This window comes from Cupressus sempervirens, chromosome 11 (genome assembly GCF_028749045.1).
Source record: "Cupressus sempervirens isolate cs-2001-9-10 chromosome 11, ASM2874904v1, whole genome shotgun sequence".
NCBI lineage: Eukaryota > Viridiplantae > Streptophyta > Pinopsida > Cupressales > Cupressaceae > Cupressus > Cupressus sempervirens.
The window spans coordinates 438,224,197-438,251,061 of NC_143128.1; the positions used below are offsets into that span (position 1 = coordinate 438,224,197).

At 36.3% G+C, this 26,865-nt stretch overlaps 1 protein-coding gene across 1 annotated transcript in view; it reads right to left on the reverse strand.

Moving 5' to 3' along the window:
• The window catches only part of LOC149530306 (NADP-dependent D-sorbitol-6-phosphate dehydrogenase-like), a 41,690-nt gene extending 16,965 nt beyond the window's left edge, over positions 1-24,725 (reverse strand). Inside the window, exon 1 of the mRNA XM_089809551.1 lies at positions 24,519-24,725. Within this exon, the coding sequence (XP_089665677.1) occupies positions 24,519-24,663 (145 nt within the window). The 5' untranslated portion in view covers positions 24,664-24,725. The remainder of the gene's footprint in view (positions 1-24,518) is intronic.
• Between the last annotated feature and the right edge of the window lie 2,140 nt (positions 24,726-26,865).

Genomic DNA, 26,865 nt, shown 5'->3' on the forward strand with positions numbered 1-26,865 from the left:
GTATTTCCTCCTCAAGAACACATCGCCGAAGGATTTGGTCAGGTCCCATCTTATACAATAGTTCATTGATCAATTGAAATGTTCGGCTTCTCAGTATGAATTTTCGTCTTTCATTTGGTTGCATTTCCCTAGGGAACTAACACGTTGAAAGGTACTCTCCAATACTTGCGTACCATGATGGTAGTACAGCGATCTGAAATAATTGTGCATCCGAAAAGTCATCATTGACTCCCTCTGGAGGTTCTCCTGACTTGATCCTGGATAGATGATCCGCATTCACGTGGCTTTTCCCTGGCCATACCACAATTTTAAATGTGAATTCTTGCAAGAGAAGTAACCATCTTCTTATCCGTCCTTGAATGATTGGTTTATTCACCAGGTATAGCAAGACATGATGGTCTACATAGAACATGAATGTAATCGCTAGTAAGTAGTGCCTGAACTTCTGTACAGCATATATCATTCTGAGAGACTCCCACTCCGTCGTGTTGTAGTTCTTTTCTAATTTTGACAACAGTCTACTTGCATGCAAAGTACACTAGGTGGCCTAATCCATGATCACCTATTCGCGCCAATGTTGCTCCGATTGCGAAATTCGACGCATCATGTATGTGGAACTCCTTGTCCCAGATGGGGTAAGCCAGAATAGGTGATGTAGCTAGTCGTGTTTTCAACCCCTAAAAGGCTTCATCTTGTTCTGTTTCTCATTTGTAGGGTTCTCCTTTGCAAGTTAGCTTGTCGAGAGGGTAAGATATTTTGGTGAAGTTTTTAATAAACCTCCGATAATACCTTGTGTCCTAGGAATGATTTTAATTCGGTCACATACGTCGAAGGTGGCATTTCCAAAATCACTTGAATCTTATCCAAATGTCTTCAATCCTGCCTTGCACTTGATGTGTCCCAATTAAGGCACCATAAATCTGCAATTCTTAGGGTTTAGTGCTAGTCGTGCCCGTCTGCATCTTTCCATACATTCTGAGTGCAGTCAGATGCTTGTCCTCCACACTGGAAACTAACCAATATCGAAGAACACTTTGAAGTTTTCCTACTAACGTCTTGTCGAAGATGTGCAGGATGATTCTTTGAAACATTGTCGGGGCGTTGCACAGACCGAACAACATCTTGTTGTAGGCGTACACTCCATCTTCCACCACAAAGGTTGTTTTGAGCTTATCTTCCTCTGCGATGGATATTTGGTTGTAACCAGAAAATCCATCCATGAATGAGTATATTTCATGCCCGGCAACTTCCTCCAAAATACTATTAGTAAACAGTATTGGAAATTGATCGTTAATTGTTACTGCATTCAGACAGTGAAAGTCTATGCATATCCTTATTTGAGTGGTGTCATTTTCCAGTGATATCACAATTGAGGATACGCACTCACTTGTTTGTACCCAAATGATAATGCCTACATCAAGCATTTGATTAATCTCGTTCGTGACTCGTGCGGCATAGTTTTTATTCATGCGGTATGGTTGCTTCCGTACAGGTATTGGTCCTTGTATTTAGTGGGATGCGGTGGACACACAATTTTGGTGGTACCCCCTTCAGGTCTTTGTATGTCTGTGCGAAAACATCCTTATACTCCATGAATATCTTAAATGTTGTCATTTTTAGTACGGGATTCCAATCATCTCCCACAAAAATGTTTTTAGGGTTGGCGTCATCTGCTAAGTTCACCATCTTCACCGTGGGTTCTTCATATTTAATAGGTTTCTCGTGGCTAAATGTATGTGCATGGGTTTCATCTATTGATGCCTCCCCTTCTTTGACTTCTTTGTATTCCATTGGAAATTCGTTCTTTTCCTCTCCCTTACTTCTTCAACCGCTAACATCTAACAACTCAAAAAGAATTCATAGTCCTCCATTTGCCAATGGCAAATGGAGTAGGCCATTTACCGAGTCCAAGTCATCATCGTCGGATCCTCCTTCCACTTTCAAGATTCCTTCTTCACTAGGTTCCATTCTTTTCTTTCCTTTGTCATCTCCTTCACCTTCGGAATCTAACGATGCCACATCTCCCACCATCTGGGTGTGTAGGTAAATTACGAACCTACGACCTCCTCTTTCCATGGACAGAGTGTTCCTTTTCTAGTCATGTTTCACCTTTGCCTGTACTAGCCAGCCCCTTCCGAGGATGGCGCTGTAACCTTTCCTTTTCAACGGAATAACCACAAAGTCGAGTAAGAAGGGTTGTGTCTCGACCATTACGGTTTTCGCTATTAGAGTTCTAAGGGGTTTGATTTCGTGTTGATCCATGGTAAGCAGTTGAAATGTAGGTGGCCATAGGGTTGGTTGTCCCAACTTCTTCCACGTTTCCTCAGGCGATACATTTACACCCGACCCTCCATCTACGATAATGTCTGTGAGGATGGTTCTAAGGATACCCATCTCAACTACTGCAAGGTGTCTTCTTGTGTTCAGCGTGAGTAGCATTGGGTCTACTGTGGTAGTTTTGCTTCCACCATGTGTGTTCTTCCCTGGCTCATCCACCACCTTTAGGGATGGTGTCATGTTTAAGATTGTTGTCCATAACTGAGGCATTGCAAGGTCATTTAGTTTCATAGGAACCTCAGCTTGCATTACCTGTCATATGATGTTTTGTTCTACCCAGTTCCTCCTTGAGGTGCCAGCAACATCCTTCATTTGAGTTCTTTTGGCCTCCATCTCTTTTTCTATTTCTGTTTTTGCCTATTGCATCCTTTTCTTTTCCTCTTCCAGATTTGGGTATGTTGCCTTCTTTGTTTGTGCGCGAGTGATTGCTAATGTTTCTTCCTCACATCTTTCTATGGTCAACAAGTTCACCCCGGGCTTAGGGCATTTTGAATCATCGTGGTCTCTCGAACCACACCATTTGCACAATAGTTGCGGTGTTCCCTTTGTAGTACAATCTTTGGCAAAGTGGACCCAGAGGTTACACACATGGCATTGTATCATTGGTCGTTTGGTTGGATCGTATAGTATCCAACTACGGCCCCCGTTATTATTGTTGTTGCCACCTCTTGTCAGTTGTTCGATACCCTCCTAAAGTTGTTGCATCATTGTTTGTATCTGTTCCTACTCTCGAGGTGGACACTTCTTATATTAGTAGCACTTGTTGGTGTCCTTTTGTTTTCATATTAAACAAGCATTCCTTGGTGGAATGTCCCGCAATCTGATAGATATCGCAAAATTGGTTCTTAGGGAAATAGCCGTTTGTGTGGCCCTCTTCCTTGCAATCCATACACAATAGTTCCCCTTCCCTATTTTGGCCAGGGTTCTTATTCATGTTTTTAAATTCTTTCATCATAAGTAGGATATATTTCTATAATGCCCAAACCTTTTTACTCGATTCCTAATCGTTTCTTTCAAAGGATGAGTCTTCAGAATCCAAAGATTTGTCTTTCTTCTTTTTGTTAGTTTTGTGTTCGCTCTCTAAGGCCATTGCGTGATTATATGCATCAATGTATGATGCCGGAGGTACCATCATCTTTTTCCAGAGTGTTGTCGTAGCCTTTCGACAAACCATCTTTTCTTCTACCTGTCCGCTAGTGGGCTTTCCATTTTTCCTACTAGCTCCTTCAGTCTCCTCATGTATACGTGGAATGTTTCATTCTTCCCCTTCTTTGTACTATAAATTTCCACTACGATCTCATTGTCATCCCTGAGTAGTCAGAATTCTGCTGTAAATTCTTTCTTGACATCCACCCATATAGTTAGCTTCTTCTGGTCGATGTCTGAAAACCAATCAATTGCTACACCTCGTAGGGTAGCTGAAAACTATTGGATCCAGACATCTTGGTCCATTACGCCATTCGCAATCCATATCGTTTCACACATTTTACAGTGTCAAACTCGATCAACCATCCTGTCGCCATTAAATTTTGGTAGTTTTTCCTTTGGCCCTGCCATTCTTAACTTCTTCCTTATTTGTTGTGTTTGTGCTTGTTGCGTACCCATGTTGTTTGACACACCTACGTTGTTCAGTGCACCCACCTTGTTCTGCGTACCGGCATTCTACACAACCACGCTACTCCGAACAACCGCATTACTATGGATAAAAATGTTACTTTGTGGTGTGAAGAGGTCTTCTAGAAGCAAAGTTGTTCAATTCTCAACTTGTCTCCACTCGTCTGGTGTATCGGGGACAAAGAGTTCACCCCATGCTTGTGCTCCTTTGGTACCTCGAGCCATGCAGATTCCTTCTCTTCCATCTGGATTCTCTACCCTTGCCGTATAGAAGTTTAAGGAACTCCTCCCTTGTCTCTTCAACCAAATTCAATCTTTGTCGCGTCTCCTCGAGCAAGTTGTCGGCACTTCTCGGTCGGTTAGGTGAATGCACTCCATCAATCAATTCTCCTTCACCACTTTGGTGTCCGTCGGCAAGCTGCTAAAGTTTTTGCCTATTACATGAGAATTAATGCTTCCTGTGATTTACACACATCATCCTTTTCTTTTATTTTATTTCGATCTTTGTTGAGCAAGTTCGGCATTAATCTTCAGAACACATCTTTGGTACTAGGTTCAACAGGCAATGGCGCCAAATGTTTACCGTACAGGGTAATCGAATAGTTATTGCATTCAACGACTAGAATATAACAAAGAATGAGATAGCACTGATTCATTTCATAGAGGATATAATCACGAGTACAATGATGCAGATTCCTTCTCTTCCATCTGGATTCTCTACCCTTGTCGTATACAAGTTTAAGGAACTCCTCCCTTGTCTCTTCAACCAAATTCAATCTTTGTCACGTCTCCTCGAGCAAGTCACCGGCACTTCTCGGTCGGTTAGGTGAATGCACTCCGTTGATCAATGCTCCTTCACCACTTTAGTGCCCATCGGCAAGCTGCTGAAGTTTCTGTCTATTACATGAGAATTAATGCTTCCTGTGATGTGCACACATCATCCTTTTCTTTTCTTTTATTTCGATCTTTGTTGAGCAAGTTCGGCATTAATCTTCATAACACATCTTTGGTACTAGGTTCAACAAGCAATGGCGCCAAATGTTTACCGTACAGGGTAAACGAATAGTTATTGCATTCAACGACTAGAATATAACAAAGAATGAGATAGCACTGATTCATTTCATAGAGGATATAATCACGAGTACAATGATGCCTCATAGTTCAATTCGGACGATATACATATATCTCCTAAAGGGGTGACTCGACTGTCACACAACCTTTTGGACACTAACTAATCCCGTCGGCTGTAGTATAGTTTTTAAGGACAACAGCCTCCACCATTTTTAAATTTGTCATGGGAATGAAGATGCAAACCCTTATTGGAGCCCAGCTTAAACCAATGTATTGTAATGTCCCCGTTATTTGGCTTAAGCTTGAGATGAGATATACTTGCAAGGAAATGTTAGAACCAAATAATAATATGCATTAATTATATTGTTCTAGATACAAAACTACCCATTTCTAATCCCAACCTTAAAGATGTCTCCTGATCAAGATTACTAACCCTCCTGAAGATCCCCAGTATATGTCACTAATCCTAGTACCATCCTTGGTTACTTCTCCATCTTCTCTGAAGTGCACCCCTTAAGGTTCTTAGGAAGATAACCTCTATCCAAGGCCTTATCACATATCCATATCTTGACTCGTCAGAATATTCTAGCACATGGAGATTAGATCAATCTCAAACACACCAGTTAGATGGAGATTATATCAATCTCTCATACCAGCATAATAGGGATTATATCAATCTCAATCATGCCGATGGAGATTATATCAATCTCCTCCTCACTTAGAGAATACATCAATCTCTTCTCTGGAGATTATATCAATCTCACATAAGATATTATATTAATCTTGTTTCCACAAGAGATTATAACAATATCTTTCTGAATAATAAATATGAGTAATATTTTCTAAATGATATATATATCTCATTGTTTACAAAGAAAGAAACATTGAATAATATACCTGATATATCCCTTGCCCTATGTATGTGATTCGTATGTCGTATGTTCTCAATGACATCCATCTGACGAAGTCTTTGCAAGGTTCAAATATAATAATCTTTATTCTCTTCTCGCCGTCTCACTTGACTACATACAATAAAGGAGAAAGATATGCTTGAATACCCTATCTGATAATTATGGATACTTGATGGTATGAAATCCTTGTGAATGTGGTGAGAGGTGAGAACAATGTTTACAAGCGTTGGTAAGACCAGCAACTTTCTATAATCAGTATTAGGAGCCATGTATTATTAGCTAAGACCAGCAACTAGTATATTATCACATGTTACTGCTGATGCACTTAGTGTTTTTATTCCCTTCTTACTAAATGCATCATTATTTCTGTCACATTATTATCATGCTTCCTGTTTCCTAATGTTTTATACACTTTGAATATATGAATCGTATTGTTTTTTCCCCTTCCCTTAATTCATTGTATGACTCATGTTTATATCATTGGGATCCACGGGGTGTGCCCTTTTAAACCAACCCACCCTTAGTTTTATAATTATGACCGATGTTATCGTTTATTAAATATATATTGCTAAGGAAACTTTATTAATAATAATTTTATATTGCTTCGTAATATTAACTAATACTAAATGACAATTTGTGTTGATATGGCTTATCATTATTAATAGCATAAATAGTATACTATTAATTATGTTGATTATCAATGGACTATTTATCCACATTGAATATATAATTTGTATTTTAATTAATTTTTTATATTGATTATAAATGGACTAGTTATCTATATTGATTATATTGGATTATTGTTATCTATGGCAACATTCTCTACTTGAACATATTAACATTGATTAATTATTGTCTTAATCAAGGGTCATTGCATGTATGTTAGCAAAATATTAAAGATTACAGTCACTTTACAACAATCGACCCACCCCTTTGATCAACATACCATCTCATGCGTGAGGAAGAAATGATTATTCAGCGTGAATATGAAGTCACAGCCTGCAGCAGCCTTACACCTTGCCTTCTGATAATGCTTAGACAAACTAAATAAGCGTATCAAACTGAAAGATGGTTCACGCCCACCATTTTGGAATTGCATGCCAACTATCAAACACTATTGAAAACATGCCAGCCATCCCAAAACACCAAAAAATAATAACTATTGCCCCTTATAAAGCACCTTCTTCTTCCTGCTTAAGTCATTAACCAGATGCCTCAGAATTTCCAAGAAAGTACTTTGCCATTCCTACAATTGCCTTTTATTTCAATCAGTCCAAACTCCTGATCTGCAACCCAGTCAGCAACACATGTTTGTTTCCTCTTAACATGGATGGAGAAGGTGCTCCCTGTCCTACCACAAATCAACCTTGCTTGCTACACTCGTTATCTAAAAGCCATGGTAAGGTCTTAATCTTTTTCTTCCAGTTAACCAATAATCCTTCACACTTTCAAAGGTACCATTCCTTTTTCCACTTCTGCAGTGCCCATACCCATAATTGTTCACGAAGGTATATTCAAGAAATATGTGGGACATGTCTTTGCCTACTTTACATATAATGCATTTAGAAGGCCCATGCTACCTCCAAAGTTTCAATCTGTCCCACATGAGGACTCTGTCCTCTACAGTGATCCACAGAGAAGTGTATGCCTTGGGAAGACCTTTATCCAAATTTTGTCCCCTAGAAAGTGAGGATGGCAGGCTTCTTTTGTTAAGGATCCATAAGCCTCCTTTATTGTTACCTCTCCCAACCTACTCCTACTCCAAATCAGTTTTTCTTCATTAATTTCATAAGAAATAGGCCATTCATTCAACAGCTATGAGTTGTTTATGAGTGCTCTCCAATTCTTCTAAAGGTTCTTGTAAGTCTACCGATTTCAAGTCTCCTCCAGATTTCAAATATAATCTTTGACCCGGGGTCCATACCTTTCTGAGGAATAAGCCTAGGGCCTTGAGGTACAAATATTCATCAAGGGGTTGTTTAATGGATCAAATCAAAAATTGATACTATTTCCACTCCCGAGTTTCCATCTAAAGATCATCTTAAACATTGGCTGGTAGCTTCTCAAAAAAATCTATTTCCCATATCTTTTTCCTTCCTTATTCTGCTCTTTATGTATTTGGAGCGAAGTGGCTTGCTCTATAATCATTTTCATTCTTACATTTAAGTCCATTTTCTTGCAATCTCAGAATCCTTATCCTCCCTCTTTTTCGCTCAAACAGGTACTGGGCCATTTGACTTTTCTGTATTTCCTTCTATCCCCCATACCACTCCAAAAGAAATCCTCTGAATGTGTCGTACTGCTTTAGAAATTTTACTTGGTACCTGATAATAATTTGCTTTGAACCCTATCTACCAAGGATAGAAGCATGTCAAGGGTAGCCTTTTCCATCAATGGCATTCCCAGCTATATGCTTGGGAATCTGGTCATCTCAAAGCCAAAAAAGTGTTGTATTTTATTGAATAATTGTAGTCCTTGAGGGAGTCAAGTTGATTTCTATATGTAGATTTTCTAAACTACTGCCTTTTCCTATTTATCTGTAATCTTCTTGAATATCTTGGGTTCCCTAATGGTTGCCTCACCAATAAGGGTGTCATCCACAAATTATAGATGGGTGATGTTATCTAATCTGAAAGAGGCTTGCAACACATTGATAATCTAGCCTTGGATTTCCCTTTAATGGCCCAGCCTAAAGATTCTGCTATAATAAGGAAGAGAACAGATGAGAGAGGATCACCCTACCTCAATCCTTCCATGGCTTGAAAAATGTTTGTCAAGGTACCATTTATCAAAAGAGAATTAGGCAGTAGCATAATGCTGCCTTTTTTATCCATTCTAACATTCTTGTAAACTTTCTTGGAGAACACTAGCTATTTCAGAAAGAAATTCTACCAAAACCAGCAAGTTTCCCCACCTCAAACCTTACTTGGCTTGAAAATAGTTTGTCGAGGCACCATTAATCAAAAAGAATGAAGCAGTAGTGCAATGCCAACTTTTTCTGATCCATTCCAACATTCTTGAAAACTATAGCTTTCTTGGAGAACACTAGCTTTCTCAGAAAGAAATTATAATAGCACCAACACATTTTGGGTGAGAAGGCTAATACTATTGATGTGTAAATCGGACATCTTAGAAGCACGCATAGCTTCTTGGAGATGTGCATCGTCTGTGGCTAGTGCCCACTTTTTGTGGACTAAAGTCCTATGCAGCTAAGGGGTTGATGGAATTATCAGATAGTTCAATTGGCTTATTTTAATATTTTCTGTAAGGTGTTGAGATTTTTAAAAGGGAAAATTAGTTAAATTTTAAAATTGTCAATAAAGTAAAATTGTTTGTCATCTTATATTTAATTATTCAAAAGTCGTTTTAAAGTGTGCAAATGAAGTGTCACTAAGCCCAAGGGGCTAAAAAATGGTCATAAAACATTTTAAGTTATTTTACTGAGGTAAAAAGAAGCAGTAAGTGCTGTTTTTACTGATGTGAAAAGAAGTAATAAGTGCTTTTCTAAACACACTTTTTCCTGCAATTGGTCTAAAAAAGTCATATGAGAAGAGTTTTCAAAACAAAACATTGCATTTTTTTTTAAATTATTTCATTTTCTCAGGTGGTGGTAGGATGTGGAAACAATGGAATTTCCCTCTTCTAGCAAAACCCCTCTTAGGAGGAAGTTGAGGTGGAATGTCTTTAATGTTTTGAACAGTCTTCTGTTTGTTTAGGATAGATTGAATGTCAACATGTATAGTCTTTCCTCCATTTGGTGATGATCTAGAATTCTATATTGTGCTGTCCACTCCCCTTGTCCATGCCTCAAAGCTCTTTCCATTCTTTTGGGCATTACCACCATTGGGGTCCCAATGAACAGGCCTTGTAGAATTACTTCTTGGCCATCATGTTGGAAACAAGGTTCCATCTATTAGAAGTCTTGGTAATATCTCCCTAAAGAATGTAACTATTGGATGCCCAATACCACATCAATATCACCCATGTTCACCACATAAAAGTCTTCCTTTATTTGATGTCTCCTTAATTGTAATAACCGCAATAGGTTATTACTTCTTCAAACACCAAAAATCTTTATACTTCAGTTGTTTGACATTTCGTCAAACACTTTGCAAGCAAGCTCTGATAGTCCTGCTCAATTCCGACCTTAAAATGCTGATTGAAGGCTCGAAGAATTTTGTCAAACACTTCGCGTACAAGGGGTCATATGACTGATATAACTTTTTAGATTGCTGCAATGACTCTTGTTTCGATTTGCATCAAAGAGAATGCTTACAAAAAAGAATCCAGATTGTCTAAACAATGATCTAACATGAATGTGCAACTAATTTTGACAATATTCAATACAAATATGTGACTTAACCACTTGCAATATGCAGCTACAGCAACTAGTAATTATGACAAATACTTTGGATGCAACCTAAGATGGACCAAGTGTCATTAATATAAACACTTAGTATGCAAAATTATAACATTATTTATGCCAAAAAGAGAACTTATAGCCAATTGACATTTTGTCAAACAATTGGCATGCAAACTAATAAGCTGATCATCAAACTCTAGGTTTGCAATATAGATAGTCTAAAAATTACAATGCTCTTTCAATTGCAAAATCCTAGCCTCCCTTTGATACCAATAATGCCAAATGGCAAACAAAGACAAGTACAATATGAAAATAGTGAAGTGCTGAAGCTATATTTCGTACTCAGCTGAAAACCTACATTTCTCAGAAAATATGCCAAATGAGAAGTGAAGAACCTGATTGTAGATGGCTGTAATAATTTTCTACAATGCTGGCCCTTCTGCTTTGCTTTTTTCCGATCTGCTTTTTCCACTTGCTTTTTCTGGATTTTCTTTTTTCGTTTTTTTGCTTTTTCGAGCTGCTCTTTCGGATTGCTTTTTTCAGAGCTATTTTTTCGGACTGCTTTTTCCGCCTGCTTTTTTTCGGGTCTGCTTTTTCGGCCTGCTTTTTTCAAACTATTTTTTTGGCCTGCTTTTTTTTGGCCTTGCTAAAAATGCCTCCTGAAATGCTGAAATGCTGAAAAATGGCCTTAGGCCCAATGATGCCCTAGCTGAAGTGACTGAAGTATCGCCTCCAAATGTGCAACCCTTCAGAAGATATTTCACTTCCTCAGTTATGCAAATCCAAGGGAGTTTTCTTTCCCAAAGATCATCTGAAACCACTTGGCTCCACAATAGACTATGTGACTGAATCACAATTTGATGTCAAGAAAGAAATAAACAACTGGATGATTAGAATGAAGCCCGAGGTGCCTATTTATTCTTTTTCTCCACTTTCTCTAGAAACTTCTAGAACATTATTTTATTTTATCTATTAAGTGACTTTATAAAAAATATTTTATAATTCAAGTCACTTTATTAAATTAATTAAATATAAAGTTACCTTTTAATATTTATTTATTTGATAACTTTAGAAATAATTAACTTAATATCACTTATTTATTTAATTAAAATAATTAATTAGTCATCCTCATAAAATATTCATTATTTTGGACAACCTAATTAATTAAATTAATTAAATCAAATTGCCTCCAAAATGGGGACATGACATTAATGTGATGATAAGCTATTGGATTCTTTGATTAAAAAGCATGGTTACATATTCTAGGTACATTTTTATGAACGTTTTTCAAAGTAAAGAAATAATTACTTGTTTTCATTAATATTTTTGTTTATTAAGTTTTTCTATCATTACATTAATTATTTTTTGTATGTGTTCATTTTATCTTTATTTAAAGAAAGAATTATTTGTTTCCAATAATATTTTGTTTATCAAGTCTTTTTGTCATTAAATGATTATTTTATGTATGTGTTCCTTTTATTTTTATTTAGTTGTTATAAGTTTTTATTTGAGTCGTTTTAATTTCTCCTTTAGGAGTCCAATGTTTAATGTCAATTGCATTTTATATTACCTTTTTCTTGTTATAAAAACTTGGTTTTGAGCATTAAAGAGCCACAAATGGAGAAATAAAAAAGTAAGGGGATAGCATCCCTTGCGTGCATAATGCAAAAAGAAAACTATAAACGCCAATTAGTTACCAACATCCTACAATGTCTTGGCCATGATCTCTGGCTAGAAGCATCAGCCCAATAATCAATCAATCTATCTATTTTAGGGGCAGGGCGAGGCCTCAAAATATTAGACCAAGGGAAAGGAATCCTCCCATCGTTTGGACAAAACATCTGATTTCACCCTTAAGAACAAACCCACATTGGCAGCACAATCCACCACTGCATTGCCAATGCGCCCAATGTATGAAAATCTCACCTAGTCCAAAGACTTGTATATAAAGCTTGCAACATTAATAATGGCCTCAAGTCTCCAGTTGTGAACAACATCTCCTTTCATTGCTCCAACAACAAGCTTTGAATCTCCCTCGATCCATAATTTCCTCCAGCCCTTCTCTTTGGAAATCATTAGAAGAGGGCTTTCACTTTAGCAAAATTATTCGTATCATAACCTCGGTCGAGCACATGAAGTAGGATGGGTTTTCCCTAATCATCTCTAAAAACACAACCTCCACCTGCCTTGCCAAGGCTAAGTAAAAATTCAGATTGGAAACCATTGGGCTAGGGCTATCTTTAGAGATTAAGGATAGGTTTTTCCCTAATCATCTCTGGCCCCCAAGGAGAAGACAGCAACTTCAATCTCTTACTTCGTGAAGAGGGCCATGAGGGTCTCATTTTGAAGGTTTGTGATGATGTCTAGTATACAATCATGCATGTCATCTTATATAAGGATATTCTCATTACCAGATTGTTAGGATTAAACCACGGACAAAAATAACAATTACATGCAAATATAAACAATATCAGAAAATAATAGATCACCCAGAAAAGAACACAAGACACCAAGATTTAACGTGGTTCACCCAATCCCTGGGCTACGTCCACCAAACAACAAGTCCAATATTATTACGATCCAGTGATAACAACCTGATTACAATTCGTAATCCCTTACAGCTCAATACCGCCGCAAGAACCAATTTTCGCATCACAACAATGAAACAATCCCTAACCCTAAGCCCTTTTATACAAGTATTTTTACCGTTTTAGGGTTATAATTAATAATTACATGTCGGCCCAACATCCCAATAAAATAGGGCCCACAAAAATTTTGAAGTATATACAATACTTTCCTGATCAATCACCACAAACTAACATAGATGTCCCCAACATACCACATAAATACCTCTAAGCTTTGCCTTGAATGACCCCAATGTATTCTATCATCTCATTGTCAGAGTTTTGAATCCTCAAATCTTATTATGTTCTCTTCTTATTTTGGTAAACAGCTAGAAAAACTTAGTATTTTTTGTCACCTTCTTTAAGCCATTTGACTTTGGACTTCTGTTGCCAAAAGATTTCCTCATTTTTAACAATCAATTGTATTCTTCTAAAATTTTAACCTCCAACTCCCTTTTTTCTTGAGTACAACCAAAAATCGTTATATCTTCTTCTATGGCTATAAGGTCACCTTCCACCTTACTTTTATTGACAAAAAGATGCCCATGGCTACCTTATTCCAGCATCTAGCCTCTTTCTTAACCTCTTGTAATTTGTTCTCAATTATGAATCTTTACAAGCCTTTATATCCACATTCCACCAATTTCTTGCTAGCTTATTGAAATTTGGGTGGGAGTTCCAAAAACTTTCCATTTTGGAAGGTATACCTCGAGGCTCATTTGAATGAAATAAGGAAGGCACAATGGATTTGTGATCTAAGCCTCCATAATACAAGACTTCAAAGCCATAGCCACCCAGCTCTAGTAACCATTTTGAACTAAGAAAGAATTGATCTAACTTGCATTGGATGAAATCCTCATCTATCCACTTATTATTCTAAGTGAACCACCCAAATCTCGGCTTGATATCTACCAAGGTAAGGTCATCACAACAATTTCTATAGCTAAATTTTAACCACAACTCCTACGGATACTTCTACCTTGCTTCTCCTCAAGGGGTGAGAATAGCATTGAAATCTCCACCCAAAACATAGTTGGCTTGAGAAAAGGTGAGCTTGAGGGAGCAAAGGTAATCCAAACCTTAGCCCAATCACACTCTATGTGAGGACCATAGACATTAGTTATCAGGAACTTACTTCCACTTTTCACATCCAAGCATTGTATCAAAAGGCAAAAATTATTGGCATCCACCACAACAACACTAACGTTGGACTTGTTCCAAAGAATTGTGGCTCCACCAGTCATACCATTAGCCCTGTGAACTACCCCAGGACCATTTTTCCAAAGTCTGAATGACAAATCTTTAAATTTGTTAGCTTCGACTTTAGTTTATTGATTTAACGATAGATCAAGTGCTTCAATTTCTATTAGCCAATTTAATAAGCGACGCTTCTCAAGGCTATTGAGGCCCCTCATATTCCATCTCAAAACTATCCTTGAAAACCTGTGGCTAGGAGGTGCTCATGTCCATGAGAGATGAATTTAGTCATAGGCACTTTTGACCCATTTTTTAAGTCCTCCAATGCCTTGGTTTTTTCCTTATGGGCTTCTAAATTTCTACCTTTTCTATTGCTACCTCCAACATCAACCAAGATGCTTGGCTTGTAACCAAAAATTTTCGTTCTTCTAGTGGAGATGTTCCATCCATTGTGCCTAACTATCTCCTCATTACCACTATATTCCAGTAATGGTGCAGCCCTATTGCACCTATTCCCCCTATAATTTTCATCCTCTTGTTATATGCCACATTTGATGTCAAGGACATCCAAATAGAACCCTTAAGCCGCATTTATTGTCTATTAGGAGGCCAAACCGAGACTTGTGGCAATAGCTAAAAGTCATAGCCTAAGGAACAGCTCTATCCACTATTCTCAGTCATTGGACCATTCGTTTTCGCCTAAAAATTGTAGGAAGCAAGGAGGCATGGAATAATTCCATCGTGCTGGAGGCGATGCTACGACATTATCATCCACTACAGGGTTGCCCATCGAGCTTGGAGTTATCATCATGATTTGACCTTGGATTTAATTCCACGCTTAGCGAGCAAGCTTTTTTAGCTACAAAATTTGGCTCGGTGCCCTAACATTCCACAATTAAAACACTTGATTGGCAAATCGTCGAATTCAATTGGTTGTACCCAAACTCCCAAAGCAGAAGAGTTTGAGAGAGAGTTGAAGGGGTTTGCTAAGACCAAGCCAAACACAAATTTTGACCCCAACTTGCGATTGGTCCTTGCTTTCAATATGCTCACTATGAATAAAGGTCCCTGTTGCATTGAAAATGTGTTGATAGATCTAATTTGATCACAATTCATGTGGCAGCCTACACAATCTTAACCACAATGGCAACTTGCTAAGTGTTTCAAATATTGGGTCAAACCCTAGGGACCAAGGTCGGATGAAGAGCCCCATAGAGCCTATGAACCGGGGCCAAATGCCAAAATCCAATCCCTCTCAACCTCAAAAGGAAAAAGCATTTGGATAGACCCTAGAGGTAAAAAGCTAATACCAAGGATTGAACTCTTCCAATTATGTTTGCACCAAAATTTAATCTAAGCCAAGGTAGGCCAAATCACCACAAATTTAGCAATTGCAGCAATTTGTTTCAGCTTTTCCACTTTCAAGTTGAGGAGATGGTCGAGAATCAAAATGTTTCGCACTCCATCTACAATAGAAAAAATTATATTCTTGACTGAAACCTTAGTAATGCCCTTGTCATTATACCTGTCATGGTGTTGCTCAGCTTCTATGAATAGTGGGTCAATATTTGCCTCCTATCCTGCATGCTCAATTCAGCTCTCATTCTTCTCCATCATCCCCTAATTTGCATCCTCTGCTACCCTGCTTCATTCACTCATCTTCGCTATAACATCTCTTTCTTTTGCATTTTATATTATATTGCATGCAATAGATGTATTGCATAAACCCCCAAAAAATATACAATGGTCAGGCATTTTATTTAAAATTGCATATTATATGACATTTAATATATGTGTGATCAATCACTAAAATCCCAAAGTCACACCTTTTAGGGTCTTTGTATTTTACGAAATAAACGAATGCATATGTAATGCAAATTTAAAATTTTGATGACTTAAGAAGTCAGGTTCTTTCTATGGTTCTGCATATTTATTTGCGTTCTTTTGCGTAAAATGTCCAAAAAGCCCTGATATTTTAAGATTATTGTGTTTTCTAAATAACATTACATTTTTAATACATATTATACTGATATGAATTATATCACATATTACATGTGATTGGAATTTTTATTACCGACCACCTATAGTAGTGTAATAAATGAAACTCTAGTTAACAATGAAACTTGGAGTCTAATATAATGTTGAGCTTCACTGCATGTTAATGTTGAGTTTCATTGCATATCTATATCACTTAGCCTTTGCATTTAACCTATCACTATGATTCATCACTAATATGCATCTGGTTCCTATGCAAAGCATTTATTGACTCAAGCTTTGGTCTTCACATCTTTTCTTCCTGTGCAAGCATTTCAAGTTTATCCTTCATTTTTCTTGCCCCACAATATGCATCTGGTTCCTATGCAAAGCATTTATTGACTCAAGCTTTGGTCTTCACATCTTTTCTTCCTGTGCAAGCATTTCAAGTTTATCCTTCATTTTTCTTGCCCCACACAACCACACAGCTATAGTTTTATTTTTATCTCTATGTTTTTGTTCATATTAGTGATCATTTTTCTTTGTTTTCATGGTCATGCCTGCAAATTTGTGGTTGTTTTTGCTAGCCCTAGTCATTTTTGTTAATCCATGGTCATCTTTGACACATAAATCGCCATTTTTGCTTAGTTACCGGTCATTTTTGTTTATTTAGTGGTTTTTTTTCCATGAAGCATAGACATTTTTCAATATTTCTCCATTCACAGCTTTGTGTTAGGATTTTATGGCATTGTGTTGTTAAAAACGAGTTTTAGGTATCTCATTCTATGCATTTTTTAAGGTTACTTCTTGACCACAATGTAACCATGCTTCCAAAGGTTTAATCTCCTCTTTATTCCCCTTGTTATTGCATTCTTTCATTGTTTTTTCCTATATTTCAATATACAATGATCCAATGTAATATCTAGAGTTGTATCCTCACACTGCTTCATGATATTTATACTAGTCAATAATTTGATATACATAAGGCAATCAGGATTTCATATATTGACTGCAAATGTTTTTACAGACAAAACAAGTGAAGACTTCACAATCTTATATGAATGCCAGTATGCTGGGATTTCTCATTTACAAACGAATGTAAATTGATTCCATGATTGGTAGGGTTTTATTCCAACAACATGCCTATGTGTACTCCCATTTGCAAAAGAAATGCAAAAATACTTGCAATTTGTAATGTCACTTCTAAAAAATATACCTTTTGTTCCAACATCACAGCTTTTCATTTCCTTTACGTGTAATATAGAGTGCAGTCATAGTTTAAAATTCTGTTTGCATACTTTACACTATGCATTTCGGGAATTTCTATACCATTACATGTGATGATTTGTGCAATGTAATGAGCAATCATAGCCAAAAACCCTAATTGCATTTTATAAAGACCTACCATGTTCCCAAAACGGGATTTTTATTACCCATTTCATGTATTGTAACATGTAATCTTAAGTGCAACTACCTCTAAAATCTCCATACCCATCAGAACCATTTTGAGATTTTTCACACCTACTGCATGTTTTGTTACATATAGTCAAATGCACAATTGCATCCAAAATCCTCGACCATACCTAAGTTTACTTTGAAAATGCAAATACAAGTGCAATCGGGGATTTCTGACGTGATTGCAAATTGAACTACACATGCAGTTATGCAATCTTAAGTATAGTTCAGTCCAAAAAAACCCAATTTAATCTAAAACTTGTATTTTTTTATGTAATAGGAACTTTTTGTTCCAGTTGCATAAACTTTTGCATGTTGAACTACACTTGCACCTTCACCTGCAGAGCACTCCAAAATTGCCAAATTGCAAGCCCACAAAAAGCAACTTTTTCACTTCAACCTTGTTTGCATACACAAACTATCAAGTTTCAAAATCAAAGTATGATCTTCATGAAGAATGACATGGAACTAACATTCACACATTTTGACATTATACTATTTTGGTCTTTGCATCTCAGTGCTACTAGTACTCAACCAAAATCAGAAGAGCCAAACATCATGCCTAAGAAAACGATGAAGTCAAGTTTGATAAATACTAGAATGCTTTCAAAACTGATTCCAAAAAGGTGGCAGCAGACCAATAAGAGGGATCATTAAAAAAATCAGTCATGGGTTAGAATGAAATTCAATGATTTGCTAATGAGGTCAAATGCAGAGGTAAAGTGTTACTTTTTGTAGATGTTCCCAACCCATGTACAGATTTAAATACTTCAAACATTGTCACTCTAGTGATTACGTATATATTGGTTTCAGATAAAAACATTAGCATGATGAACAATATGTCCTACTTGTTGGAGATGGAATATTGAAGTGAATTGAGTCACTCAACCATTTTTTTAGGCAAGATCCAAAGATTGAGGAGCCTAAACCTAAGGCTAAACATACAATTCAATATTAACACGATAAGGAGGTTGTTTGAAAAGTGAACAAAATGATTCAAAGAGGAACAATCTTATACCCCACTCTTGAAGAGGTATCCTTGACTAGCCCACCTATTTTTCGAAAGCTTCTCGTTTTTATAGATTGTTCTTCTAACGCAGATGGGACTAAATTATAAGAAAGTCAATTCAAAGGACAAGTTTGAGAGGCATGAGGCAAGGTCAGCGACTCATGGCTAATTAACAAGTTAAGAGAACAAAGTTAGGTGAGATATTTTATCCTATTGCAAAGCTTATATTTTTCAAAGTTTTGACCTATTCTTGTGTTTGATCTTGTGATTGAAGGTCAAATATTAAGACAACTTTTCTACATGCAAATTTAGGGGGGCTCTATGCAATACAGCCAAAGCAATTTGTGGTTTAATGTATGGACATGGCTTATACAATAACTACTTATAACCAACTAGTCACCCTTGTATCAGAGTTTTGACTCATTATAGGAGTTGGGATTTAATACAATCAAGTCAAATCACTGTGTTTATTTCAAACATCATGATCATTTATTGTGATTTCACTATATATTTTATTTTTACAAGAGTAAGGATATTATTATGGCTATTAAATCTCACAAATGGAATGCATGTGGTAGCTAAGTTTATCTTTCATGTTAAGATCAAGAGAGAGGGAGCTAACAAAATACTTCGGCTGCTCACAAGAAGTAGGTTAGTTCTCTATCTTGCAATGGTTTGGTATGCAACATTACAAATCAATAATTGCTCTTGTTCGTGTGGAATCAATTTTTTCAATAGATCAATGTGCTTTGACAACAATGAGATAGAGGAATAAGCCATATTCCTTTGCTAATGTAGTTGGTGGTTTTAGGTATGTTAAGGTTTGCAACAAACCAAACATTGCTTCACAAAAGGGAGTCGTATGCAAGTACATATCGAATATGGTAAAAGAGCATTGGGGTGCAGTGAAATGGAGCTTCAAGTATCTTAAAGACCCATTGGAATGTTCGATTTGCAACCAAGGAGGATAGACTTTGAGTAAGATATTAGACATACAAGATGTCACACCCCTTTTATTTGAAACTTTCATGCTCATGTTTTTTCTAATTAATGCCCTAGATAGAGTTTACTTTTTCCAATAATGGTTTTGTACATGTGCCCTAACCTAAACAGTGGTTTTGTTGCTTCAGATAGTTTTGACTATTACGATACAGTGGTATAACTTTTGTGCCCTAAGTGGTATATGTGGACTAACCGTGGTTTTGCAGACTTTGCCCTAGGTGGATTCTGGTTTCGAAATTTAGGGTATTTCTAACTTAAAATGCTTAATTTAGTTTTTGGTTATGCCTTAAACATAGTCTAAACTATTGATTTTTGTGTACAGTGAATTTAATTTTAATAGTAATATGTTCATGATCATGGTAATGCAATTATATGATGAAGATCTTGTTTACTCAGAATTTAATATCAAAGTTTGACCACTTGTCTAATTGGATGTAGGAAGAACGTGAAACAAACCCGAAGGGGGAAGGGGTATCACCAAGAAAGGGGATGTTGAATGATCAAGTTCCAAAAAACCTAGGAAATGGTAAGACCTAACAAGTTGAACCTAGTGACCAAGGTGATTAAACTCTACGATCTCTCCTCTACACTTCCTAACCAACGAACAATTTAATAATTTTAGACAAATGTCTTGATCAATATTGTATCATAGCGATTGGTATGTAACCTATTCCACCTTGTTTATCACAACCTTGCCAATTTTGAGAATACTCTCACCCTCTTATGTGACATGAAATTAAAGAGGGAATCTTAGTGTAAGTTGAATGTCATAATATTAAATTTTAAAAATAAAAAAAACCATCTTCAACTTTGTATGGGACCCATTCATTATCACATTGTTATGGTTGAATCACCCCTCTATGGAAACTCTTCTCTCCTCTTTGTATGTAATTTCAAGTAGACAATTATTTAACTCTGCCAGTAATGTTGAATCTAAACATCCCGATAAAACCATCTTCACCATTCTAATTGTTCACCACCAACTTTATAACTCATGTTAGGTTCCTAAAAAAAGAAGGGAATATATTTCATTGCGGCAACTTTAGAATTTGGAAGGATAAGAGTCTTGAATCGTTGAATAAGTTGGCGAAGGATAGGACCGCGTCAAGCTAACAAATAGCCAAGACCTCCAAACTCCCCTTTTTGTCACCCAAGTTTCGGGCATTAGGGTGGAAGAAAACAAATAGATAGGGTCGTTTTTTCTTGTTTCTGGATACACAATACGAGGAGCTGGAAAAAGAAGCCACAGGGGGTTGATAACTATCTCTATCAGGAGCTCACATCAAGAAAAAAAAACGTTGTGAAAGGAGCTGCAGTACAGTCAAATTAATCTAGACCGGTGCTACAGGCATGTATTCCTTATCTACAACACGATTTCAATAAACCTGCAATCTCATTCCAGAAAGAACTTTCTTTTAAATTCGTGTTAAGGTCTAAAAGCGTTCTCTGCTATATAACGCCTGCACTTTCTCCCTCAATTTCAGAGCTGTAGAGTATGGACAGAACTCTCGGTTATAGGTAAATTGCTGAGTGATATGTAGTGATAACCTCTCTATAGTTTCACAGCCTCTTGTCAACAAAAGATTTATTCTGGTTTGGTTAATCATTCATTATAGGTCGGTTATTGTTATTTGCTTAGTAGGAAATCCAGACCAACCTGTACCATTTGAAAGCCATAGAAAACAATACTGAAACCTCCCATGTAATTCTGGAAAAATATCTATGTGATTCTTATTCTGCAAACTTGTCTAGTGACGGCAAGAATGGTAAACAAAGTATTCTCCAGGTTGACTGTTTTCAAGTTAGAAGTTTTAAGATTCTATGATTATCTGATATTATATAAGTATTAAACTGCAATGACTGTAACTCCTATTCAACTGGATTGTTGGCACCTTTATGAGAGTTAATATTATTCAAATTCCTTAAGATACTTATGGAATTTTATCCACAAAAGACCTTGTTAATGATAAAGTTGGATAATCTTGTCAAGACTAACTGCATGAAGGGGATTGACAGAATAGTTGACCCTAAGTCGAAGAATTAATCTGAAATTTTGTATTGATCTTTTTCTATATGAGACATACCTTGGTTCATCTGTCACCTCACAGGAAAAACTGAATTGAGCTCATTCCTAGTAAGAATTAGTAGAGGACAGAAAGAATGGCGTTAACTCGCTATCACATTGTCACAGTCTCACATCTAATTCATACAGCAGACCAGCTGATTGGAAAAGAACACAAACCCTATTAATAAGTAAACTGATCAAGAGTAGAATCAAACTAATAAGAAGAATGCCTAGACAAACCCAAACTATTCAATATCAAAAGAGTAAACTTGTTCAACCTAAGGTTAGGCGGGAAGGTGAGAAGTTGACTCCAGATACAAAAAATCCTTGGCCAAGGTAAGACTAATGGATGTCAGAATAGAGTCGCTAGATACATCCATGACAAAAGTCATACTAGAGTAGCCGTAGGCTACAGAGTGCAACTGATAACGATGTAAGTATCTCTATACCGGATTCCCAAGAAACTTGACTTGATCATCCACCATCCCTCACAAAGGGTCAGGTCTGCTTTCGATCTCGAAGCAGCCTAGGAGGGGTTGAATTACGATCCATGGTTGGGTGGTTAAACACTCCAGTGATGCCTCTTCCCCCCTGACTGAACCACAAGCCGGAGATTTGGGTGCATTGTTCAAGCAGAAAACTCTCTATCAAACTCAACCTCTGTACACATTATGTGAGTATTCTACTTTCAGTTCGTTGCAAGTACTTTCCAGAATATTAAAAGGGAAAAGCATGTAATTAGAAAAGTTGAATTTTCCTATTAAGAAATAAATTGATAATTGTTAGTTTATATTCAGTACTCACTCTTGTTAGGTATTGTTAGAGTTACAGTTATCTATGCCATGTACTTTCATTTCTTTTTAAAAAAAATTACCCTTCACTTACAACTTCTTATAAACGAGTACATCACAGATTAGCAAAACTTCTGTTATTAATTTTTAGCCTATTACACAAGAAGTCCTGGATTTTGAATGTACTGGCAATGAGGATAGCAAGATGTGACCAGTGGGCATTTGTTTACCTATTCACCAGTACAAGCAATTAGACATGAAACAACAATAGCTTGCGGTTGCATTTTCAACTAAAGAAGCAAAGTAAATGGCACTAATCATGTTCTAATAAGGCATTCTAGCATCAAAGATTGTATTAAACTATTGGGTTGAAGTTGGGTACAATGATGATTCAATGCAATACCAAAAATGCCACCAACTTGGCAAAGAACCCTACCTTTCATGCACAAACAGAGCACACTAATTTGCACTATCACTTAGTTTGTGACATGGTGTAGAACACAGGAGTTATGGCCAAGAAGGTGGGTTTGTTGGTGAATGTTGGAGGTTATTTGACAAATCTTGTGAGTATAGATAACTTTAAGTGATGCAAGATGGTCAAGCAGATCACTCTCTAGCATTTGAATCACTACAATGACTACCTATTGTGACATTTGTAAAGTATACAGCAAATGGGACATTTTTAGGGCTACGGGACTAGGTGCAATGTACCCCCTGCAAGTCACGGATCTAGAAACAATTTTTAATATTTACGATATTATAAATAATGTACCCACATGGAAAAGGACATCTTGCTTGGAGTGAATCTTGAGAAGCCATAATTGAGACTTGCTACCATGTGCCATTGGTCATATGATTGTTGCAAGAAGTCATTTGATAGGGTTCACAAGGTGAGCAATGACTAGCATCTTTCACAAGTTATTTATAGCACATGTAAGAGGTATGTAAATACTAATAACTTAACCAAAATAGAGCACACTTAGCAGCTACTTTTTATCACCTGATTTGGAGGTCGCCTTGACTAATCATAAGCTTGTGCTTTTGAAGCACAACATTCTGGAAAGTATTCTTGGTTTCCTAGGTCTCCTTGACCAATATATAGCAGGGTTGGGATAGAGATTTATCTCATATTTTATGCAAGGTTATTTTGCCAAAATTCCTCCAAATTCAAAGTGTACATAACCAATAAAGCTAGAAGCTTGGTTTTGTATTGTAACATGTTGTTGCCGATAATACACTTGACTCAGTGTCTGGTAGAAGAATTTTTCTCTAATGAGAGGTTTCCCAAGGTGTATTAATATTTTAGTCTTATTCTTATTTTAGTTTTTGATTTGTTCTCTCTCAAAAAAAATATTATATTTTAAAGATAAAATTCCAAAAGCCATACTCCCTAAATTTTGAATAAAATCTTATAGATACTTGTTATTTTTATATTTTTTTATTTTTAAATGAACGAATTCTCGCTTCCTCACCCGGTGCTGGGGATGTAGAATGCCTCTCGGCACAATGATGTCAAATTTGCACGGGAAGTTAATCTACAATGACGTCTTTATTGTGCTTTGGCTTCAAGTTGGGAAAACCCACACTGCTACAAAACTACTAGAATAGGATATCTCGTAGGATCTAAACACGAAAAGTTATATGCACTTGCTCTGCTTATGTTAATATGTTGGTCTAGAAGCATAAACTCTAGTTAGCCCTTTCTAAAATGTTCAAATTAAATCTCCAGGCCCCAATACCCGATCAGATTGGCAAAACGCCATCATTGATGCTTGGCCCTACGAAATATGGACAGAGTACATAGACATTGAAATTTGAAACTCAAAGATACATAGATGAATACCCAAACCCCCAAAACCACGACGAATAAAGCTAAGTTGAAAAGTTTTAAAGAATTTGAGCAAAATTCCAATAGAACCTTCATGGACCAAACAAAGACTCAAAAAACAACACTATAAATGCCTTGGAAAACAGACCTAAAAATGTAAACAAGGAGTCATTGAAAACATCCAAGCAAACACGAACCCAGATTAACTATCAATCGATAAAACATAAATCTAAGAGATTTATATGATGGAGCTGAGGTTTAAGATGATTCCGAATACCTGCACAATCGAAGTGCCTGTATCCCATATGGAGCGCATTGAAGATGAGGTCTTTTATGAGGTGTCCTTCCATTCTCCACACTCCCAGCCCAACAATGGGCATTTTGAGACCATTGTACAGTGTAAGTGCAGATTCTCCAGCCATTCTCAAATTCAATACTGTCGAATGTTCACTTCTAACAGCAATAGCAGAGAAAATTGTTAGTTACCAATTAAAACTCGATCTGTCCAGTGATTTAAACAAGAGTTGGCTAACGTTGCTTTCAATAGTGAGCGTGCTGGGATGGCCGGCAGGAACGGGATGGGACCGTCACGGGCGTACTTGCAGAAGATTATTTGAATATTCAAGGATATGTCCAATTTCTAATTATTACGGAGGGTAAGGCAACAAAGTCCCACAGTGCCGACCTCATCTTTTATGGTGTCAAAGTCCCTCACTAGTCGTGTATAAAAGTACAAATAGTTCGCGATTAGTTAGCACTTGTATCACTTGTACAAGGGTTTAGTCAATTTGAATTATAAGGTGTTAAATTTATATTAGTTTTTATCTATTAAAGATCTTATACTAGTATAAGATTATTATCATTTGTCCTTAAATCATAAGAAAAAATATTTGTAGTACATATAATATATTTCTTAATTAAAGTCAAAAGACACATTTACATTTTTCTAATATTTGTTGTTGAATAATAGTATGTCCTCTTTGTATTTTCATATATTGAACATTATCTTATTGGGAGAGATATCTCACGTTAACCTATCTATAATTGCAAAATACAAAATATTTTTCATACAAGTTAATTTATTCCAAAGTTTTATCTTTGTGAACAACACGTGTATTATGAGTGTTGAGTGTCTCTCTCTCTAAATCTCTCTCTCTCTGAATCTCTCCCCCCTTTCTCTCTAAGATAATTTTAAATATTTTTCATATTTTAACTATAAAAAAAAATTATTTTGGCTATTTTTCATTTGTAGGCAGAGGCCTTTGTAAATAGCAAGGCAAGAGAGTGCACAACCTGCGATGACTTGGAAGTGCAAAATATTGCATATTGTTAGCAATTCAAGGTTAAATTGGAAGGGGAAAATGAGTCTAATGGTAGGTTTTCAAGATAATGGTGTCTACCAGGTTGCTCAATTAGCCTCAATTCTTTCAATTTTTTACCCTTTTTGGTAGCATTCAAATTAATAGACGTGTATTGCATATCAATTAGTCATGAAAATGGTGGCATGCATGGGATACTTATAGAGTTTTTTTTTTGTAAAAATATTGAAACTTTAGAAGTCACCTAAAACTTAAGGAGCTTCTTCAGCTTTTCTTGAGCAGTTACCTATAAAACTTCAAGTACATTTTTGTAAGAGTATTTTTATTATGACATAGTTAGAAATGGAAGATATATAGAGTCAATTTACAGTGACATTTTATGATGTGGGAGTAACTTGGACTATATGATTTTATAATTTGTGAACATTCAAAATTAAAACAATCCTGGAAATACGTGTTGTTATTGTTTCTTGCTATAATTTTCTATGTAAGAAATGATTGTTTCGTATCCTCATATCGGTCATTAATTTATTCTTCATCTAGTTTTATTTTAAAAATAGGAAAGTAGTATGTGTGTTAGTTGTTGTTAGTTGTTATTTAAAATTGAATCCTACTATATCACACACATGTACTTACTACTCTAAATAATGTGTCATTATTTTATTCCATCTTTGTTTCAAGTTACTTATTTTTATTACTTTCTTTCCTTTCGCACTTTTTGGTTAAAAGTGCACTCTTAGATAACTCAGAGGGGAGGGGTGCGTCAATTATCCTCGGGTCCTTTAAATCACTTTCACAAACTCAAACTTATATACTTTCAATTTATTAGCTCGGTAAACATATTAGGCATTACAATCCAAACTAATTTATACTTCAAAATAAATAGTCAACTTCATTTCCTTCATTTATCGAATAGCAAACTTAACTGTCATTTTCTACCAAGTAATGACAAAAAGTAGTACATATGAAAATAATATGCAACACCATAAACATCCACACAATTTAACACAAGTATTTAACATGGAAACCTTGTAAAGGGAAAAACCACCTTAGAACTGTAATCACCTAAAAATGGTCATCTAGACTATTAGCCCCCTTCTCAACATTCTGGCTAAATTACTTTATTATTTGTCTATGCCAAATTGCTAAAAATCAATTAATTTTATTTTAACCTATAGTTTGACTATATTATCCTAAGTCCATATTTGATTAAAATAACATATCCCCTTGTAATTAAATAAAAGACCCCATTCTTCTAACCCACTCAATGTGCACACATAAAGTCATTTTTCTATTTACAAATTA